This window comes from Seriola lalandi, unplaced genomic scaffold (genome assembly GCF_002814215.2).
Source record: "Seriola lalandi dorsalis isolate HSWRI2012SDOR001 ecotype SW California unplaced genomic scaffold, Sedor1 jcf7180002054933, whole genome shotgun sequence".
Classification (NCBI taxonomy): domain Eukaryota; kingdom Metazoa; phylum Chordata; class Actinopteri; order Carangiformes; family Carangidae; genus Seriola; species Seriola lalandi.
In genome coordinates this window covers 3,993,622-4,000,517 of record NW_019525485.1, presented here as the reverse complement: position 1 = coordinate 4,000,517, position 6,896 = coordinate 3,993,622, and the positions used below count along the sequence as shown (strand labels likewise).

The 6,896-nt window shown below is 39.1% G+C and overlaps 1 protein-coding gene across 3 annotated transcripts in view; it reads right to left on the bottom strand.

The window, feature by feature from the left end:
* Window positions 1–2,302: 2,302 nt before the first annotated feature.
* LOC111644431 (uncharacterized) overlaps window positions 2,303–6,896 on the bottom strand; it is a 7,012-nt gene continuing 2,418 nt past the window's right edge. The window contains exons 1-5 of one of the 3 annotated variants that reach the window (XM_087170191.1): window positions 6,225–6,485; window positions 5,550–6,131; window positions 5,007–5,132; window positions 4,194–4,517; window positions 2,303–3,852 (exon numbers count right to left, since the gene is read on the bottom strand). In XM_087170191.1, coding sequence (XP_087026317.1) covers window positions 2,791–3,852; window positions 4,194–4,517; window positions 5,007–5,132; window positions 5,550–5,807 — 1,770 coding nt within the window. In that variant the 5' untranslated portion in view covers window positions 5,808–6,131; window positions 6,225–6,485 and the 3' untranslated portion in view covers window positions 2,303–2,790. Of the gene's footprint in view, window positions 3,853–4,193; window positions 4,518–5,006; window positions 5,133–5,549; window positions 6,486–6,896 lie in introns of those variants that run through there. The other 2 variants (XM_023393307.2, XM_087170192.1) reach the window with 2 other exon arrangements.

Sequence of the window (6,896 nt, the reverse complement as noted above, 5' to 3'; positions counted from 1 at the left end):
AAACATTGTTCTTTTTATTCCAATAATTATTTGACAGTTTTAGGTAGTTTACTGGTAACTTTTTAAGATTAAGATTTTATGTAAAAAGTCTCAGCCTGTGGGAAAAATCAGCAGATGCCCCTGCTGTCACTTACGGAGCCCCTAAAGGGACATGGGGAAAATATTTTTTTAGATATGTTTCTCGTGCGCACGAGAAAAACATCTCGTGCGCACGAGAAAACATCTCGTGCGCACGAGAAAAACATCTCGTGCGCACGAGAAAAACATCTCGTGCGCACGAAAAAGTTTCTCGTGCGCACGAGAAAGTTTCCCGTGCGCACGAGAAAGCATTGGATGCGCGCGCATGTTTTGTGGAAGATCCACTGCATATGGTTCGAGGTCTGTGTGAAAATGCCAGTTCAGGAGTTAATTCGGCTGTATTTCCAACTAGGACTTCATTGTAAGGACATTGCTGCTTTGCTTGCAAGTCGTCATCGCTATGTTGTGTCTGAAAGACATTTAAAACGAATTCTGAAGGCATGTAGTCTGTCTCGGCGCAAGGGATACACCTCTTTGGATCGTGTGGTTGATTTCATTCACCAGCAGTTACAAACAAGTGGCCAGCTGTGTGGGTATAGGTGGATGTACACTAAATGCAAGGAGAATGGATTACACGTCAAGAAAGAAGAGGTACGCTTAATTCTTAAAGAACTTGACCCAAGGGGTGTTGAACTCAGAGGAAGGAGACGGCTCCATCGTCGAAACTATTTTGCAAAAGGGCCCAATTATATTTGGCACTTTGACTCTTATGACAAACTGAAACCATTTGGTATCTGTATAAACGGCTGTATTGACGGATTTTCCCGGAAAATTATCTGGATGAATGCATTTACGACCAGCAGTGACCCAAAAATCATTGGAGGCTACTATATGGAGGCAGTGAAGAAATCCGGTGGTTGTCCGAGGATTGTCAGAGGCGATCGTGGCTCTGAAAATGTTAAAGTCAGAGACTTTCAGCGTTTTCTCCGTCGCAACATTCATGACGGCTCTGGTATTGACAGCTACGTCGAAGGGGCAAGCACAGCAAATCAGCGCATAGAGAGTTGGTGGGGTTTCCTCAGAAGGGAATCAATGGAGTTCTACATCTCTCTGTTCACTGACCTGAAGGACCGTGGTTTGTTCGGTGGTACATACTTGGACCGAGGTCTAATTCAGTTCTGCTTTATGAGCATCAAGCTACAATGCATTGTTATATCTATTTTCATCCTAAATTGAGGCCCACAAATGTTCGTTTTTTCTTTTAACATCCTCCCATGAGCAGACAGTGGTTGTGAATATTAGGACTCCTGTCTCATCATGTCATTCGGTCTTCTTAATTACTGTTATCAGTGTCCTACAATAGCCTATTAATTCATAATTAGTGTTGAGGGGTTTGGTAGGCCTAATTTAATTACAAAATAAACAAAATTGTAATCCGTTACATTACTGGAGAAAAATATCTGGTGTTATGCCTATTAATTTACAGTTACTTATGTAAAATTCATGATTAAGATTTTAGTTACATCCGAAAATTATCAGCGAAAGCCTAAAGCTATTTTATTTTTGTTGCTTGGTGTATCCCCCTCTTGATCGCGTTTCTTCATTTATTCTTATTAATTTATTAAGTTATTTATGCTGGTCCCTTTCCACTCAATTTCTCCTAACTTCATCAAAAACTTCAAGATTTAACATGATTTTTTTCAAGTCATCTCATAACTTACTTAAGGAGCGCATGATGAGAATAACAAATTGCATATGAATTAACTTTTCTTTCTCTATATACTGTTTTTCCAGGATGAATTAGACGAGACCATCCATGTGTGGGATTCACATGTCATCAGACCATCAAAGAATGACAGGGTGCCCAGTGGTCGCCCCCGAATCATGTACATGTTCCCAGAACTCTACAGAACTTATGACTGCATTTCCCCAGTGGACAGAGCTGATGTACAGTTGTGTCAGAGTAACTGCACATTTCGACCATGTGACACAGACATCTACAAGATCTGCAACATTCTGATGGCAGAGTCACAGCTGCATCTTCCAGCTGATGCTTATCAAGCATTGGATTTGTATCTGCATTTGAGGAATGAGATAACATCCGCTCTCTAATTTGAGATGGATTATTATTCAGATTATTCAGGGGTACAACATGTGCACACTGTATACACTTGAACAGTGCTATGCCACAGACATTAAGAACATTTGCAGCAATATTTAGGGGCAAAAATGATTGATATGTCACTATATGCACACTGACTACAAAGAGAAACAAGGCAGGACATGAAAGAGGAACTGAATTTTTATTTTAGAATATTATGTTCTTCGTAGTTAACTGTCAGCATATTCGCCATATGAGGCTCAAAGAAAAACAGCCATTTGAAATTGTACTGTATGTGCATTGAACAGGTATTTCTTTGTTGAATGCTGACAAAAATGCTGAATGTTGAACTTCATTCAGAATAACAATTGCATAAAAGATGCACATGAAAATGTAATAATTGTACAAAAAGGGACATTCACCTGTGAGGGCAGACCCTGCTGATTTATCGAAATTATGAAACTTTAACTGTCTTGTGGAAAAAATTCTGTATGTACTAACAAATTACTGAAAAATCATTTCCAATAAGAAAATTTAAAAAATAAAAAAATGTCAACTGTTTCTGTTTTAATAAGAACAATAAATGTAAATCTGTAGAAACAGTTTTGCATCAGACAAATGCCATAATAATCTCAGTGTAGAAGACGGATGTGCAAGATCCTTTGCATTCACTACACAATATCCATTGTAAAGCAGTTGCCAGACAAGACATTATCAAATTCTTTACGAAACTCAGGGTATGAGCTGTAGGTGCATGGTAACTCAAGTACTGCTCCACATGTGTGTGCTACAGGCCTGCGACTTAAACCACACAATGCATTAAAAGTTACTTCGATTGTGTCATTGCACAGCACAGTAGATCCTGTGCAGAAGCGTAAGAAGATCTCCAGTTTTCTTTGGTCGATGCTTCTCACATACCGTAGCAGGTGGTTAAGAGCAGTCTGCTCTTGTGGATTTAGGCTTTCAGTTGATGGTTTTATCATCTGGGCCACTCTCTTGTTAGTTGGCCTCTTAGATTCATAGAGCTGCATTATGTTGTCTTTGGTTATGAGCTTTGGCATAGCATCGTGAACACTGGAGTGGAAGCAGTCGATTATGAACTTCGGCTCTTGCAGAAGAGCTTTGTGTGCCATTGTTAAAATAGCAACCCGTAAATTGTTTTTTGGGGGCAGGCAGCGTGAGCCCATTCTTGAGAAGACATCAAGTAAGTCCTCCTCAACAGTTTCATCAATGTTGCCCTGTAGTGCTTTTTCAAGCGACGCACGCTCATTCTCTGAAAGAAACCTGGAAAATGACATCATCAAGAGTTCTTCATCCACTGAGCTAACGCCTTGACAACAGGTAAGAACAAAGGCTGGTGACAGTCTGACTGGTAGGATTTTGTGGTCCAGGTATCCTTTCAACCACACTCTTCCGAGAGCTTGCCATTTCTTCTCAGAATAGTCTGGTTGTAGTCTGGGTATTCGTTCATCTTCCCCCTCACACTGGTCCAAGAAGTGGTCCCAGAATGCAGAGTACGCCTCTCTTGACACACCATTAATGTCCATAGCTTTTTCATTCGTAAACTCCATTCTTAGATTAGCATTCAGTACTTTTGGATCCATGAAGACATTAAGGACATCATCAACTATGTTTACTCGTCTTAATTTCACATGGAGGATTTCTTTGTCAAATGGATCTGGTGATGCTGGAAGACAGCTTGATGATACAGGTCCATCATTGAATGTAGAATGCTGCAAGATATTTAAAAAAGGTAATTAGGTGTGATTATTGATTGATTAATCACTTAGTGAACAGAAAAAAATCAAAGATTTTGACAATCAATATATCAATTAGCATGAAAAAATTGTGATAATGTTGTGGTTTTAGATTTGCTACGTTTCTATTTCATACTACGATGCATGAAATTGGAAATGAGTTTTGGAATGTTTGGATGAAAAATGAATTTAAAAACATAAGGTTACAGATTTTGTACATTTTATAACAGAACAATGAATAAGAAAAACTCTTTAAAGTAATTGACAATGGCACTAATAATTTTACAGTACTGTTAGAAGTTAGTTCTACATTGTACCTGCATGCTGCTCAAGTCATGTGGATTCCAGGGAAGAGTGGTGTCTTGATTATCACTATCATCACCAACAATGGGTCCAAAGTTCACTTCAAAGTCCTCAAGAGATTGTTGAATGGCAGGAGCAAGAAGGGAATCTGAGGCATCACTTAACATCTGGTCTGCATCTTGATTTGGCACAGGCTTTAAACAGTCATCTTCAGATCCATGCCTTCTTGTTGACTGCTGAGTATGACTGCCAACATCATCAGAAGGTCGTGGATGCAGGACCTCTGTGTTACCCATCTCAGGAGTTGCTGATCTTGACTGGCTGATTGTCTCTCCTCTCTATTGATAATTAAATATAAAAAAACAACAAAACAAACAAATGTATTTATGTGTAATTATTATATTACCTATGTTTTTGAATAATCTGGTCGAAGCTGTTATGTATATTCATGTGATTATAACACTCTGCACCTTTGCACAGTACATTTTTTGGTGTATGCATTTTTACTTAATGTAGCATTAAACACAAAAGCATTCGCAGACTCCCATCTTAACTGCAGATTTACAACTTGCAACAAGATTGTGGTCTCTTAAAGGCCATTTCTGTGTCCTCATAGATTTCACCTGTGATTTATTATAAACATAGCTGATGTGTCATGCAGATGTAACTCAAATGCCACTACAGGAAACTATAACTTTTGATTAATCAATTTTTGTTTGAATTTTAAAGAATACTGAACATTTTGGTACAATAAAATCTTCAGACAACACAAGTTCTGTACTGTATTGCACAGACTGGGTCCATAAAAATGCAATACTAGGGCTTACATTTTCATGGTTTTCCTGCATTGAGCCACTGGGAGCTAGATCTAAATCAGAGGAGCTCTCTGGATGATCCACTTGATGACATCTCCTGGTCTTGTTCCTCAAGGATCGTGTCTTCATTGTCCTAGCCTATAAAAAAGTGAGCAAATCAGCAAATTGTGGGCTTATACAGACTTGACATAGACTTAAGACAATAGATTTGTCCTCAAAAATGAATGACATCTGTGAATGTACAGGTCACATTGGATAAGAGCACAGGTAGGAAAGCTAAGGTGAAACTTGTTAAATTGGCTACTCTTTGAGAACAATAAATATGTGTCAAATGCATATCTTTGTACAGCATACATCATACTCAGCATATGAGACAGGTGTGGTATACAACCACACCAATCATAAAGGAAGTCATTAATTCTACTTATAGTGCAGCATTTTCACCCACAATCTGCGCCGTTTTAAAACCATAGCAATAAACAACCAATCAATATAAATTAAATATCTACAGTAGCCTATATATTGATACCACAAATGTGGCAGAGGATAAATTACCTTCATTGGCCTCTTATGTGTTGGCTCGAAGTCCGATGATTCATCAGAGAGAAGTATAATGTCTTTAGCCTTGGTGGTTGTGTAGATGCGCAGCATTCGTAGTTTAGTCTGTTCGTACAGCTGGCCCACCGTGACTTCATGGCACACAGAATTGTGACAATAATCACAAATGTCAAATTCGAAGTCTTCCATCGGTCCTTTGGATGAATGCCCATTTGGAAAAAACAAGCCTTTGCCTGTCTCCAGCAGTTCACCCATAGTCACTGATTTCTGGACCGACAGATTCCTTTTCTCGTTCTGACCTGGTGATAAGTTCCGCTCTCAAAGTGGAGCCATCCCATTTCAACCTTTGGCTGCATGTTTATTGCCAATACCGGGGCCTTCTCTATCACTGTTATGAGTTCTTAATCTGTCTCTTAATTTCTGCATGAGAGAGGACTTCACTGTCTCTGCTCTTCCCGGCTCTTCGTTTGTCACAGTTCTTTGACGACAAAATGCTCTGAGAGCAAGTCGGTCCCCATATCTTACGATATACTTGCTTAACTCCTCATCTGTCATAACACCTATGACGTTGATGTCGATCTGTAAAAAGGCAAACGTTTGCAAAATGACAAGCTAGCAACACTAAATGTAGGCTATTGCTTACTTAATGTGAAAGTTAACAATTATCCTCACCTTGTCATCTTTTAGTTGGTTGATGACACTATCAGGTATATTCCGCATTTTCAGGAACGAGAATAAATCTACTTCTGCTGCCATCCTTTGTGCTTGTCTTAATCACAGCGAGCACAACTCCTGCTGTTGATTATACCTTCGAACAATGAAATCCTATTTGGAAATACAGCCGAATTAACTCCTGAACTGGCATTTTCACACAGACCTCAAAGCATAAGCAGTGGATCTCCCACGCGCATCCAATGCTTTCTCGTGCGCACGAGAAACATATTTAAAAAAAAAATATTTTCCCCGTGTCCCTTTAGGGGCTCCGTAGTCACTGGAGCGGCTGTTGAGCTTCTCAGAGGAGAATAGTATTTACCCAACCTTCCCTCTGACTCCACCTGGTGGATAATGGAAAAATAACAAACATGTACACCTGAAGCATGATTGGGGGAAAAAAACTACTCTAAAAAATGAAAAAAAATCTAATTGATGTTATAGATTGGTCAAAATCTGCACCTTCGATTAGCCTACATTAAACTGTGGATTAAAAAAAATACTTATTCAAATGTGCTTCCTGCTTCATAAATTGAGAAGATTGTCATTAGTGACCACTTAAAGTTCATATGATTGGCTGACATTTCAACATACAACCTGCACAACTGCTGTTTCGGGCAGCACAAACACCCC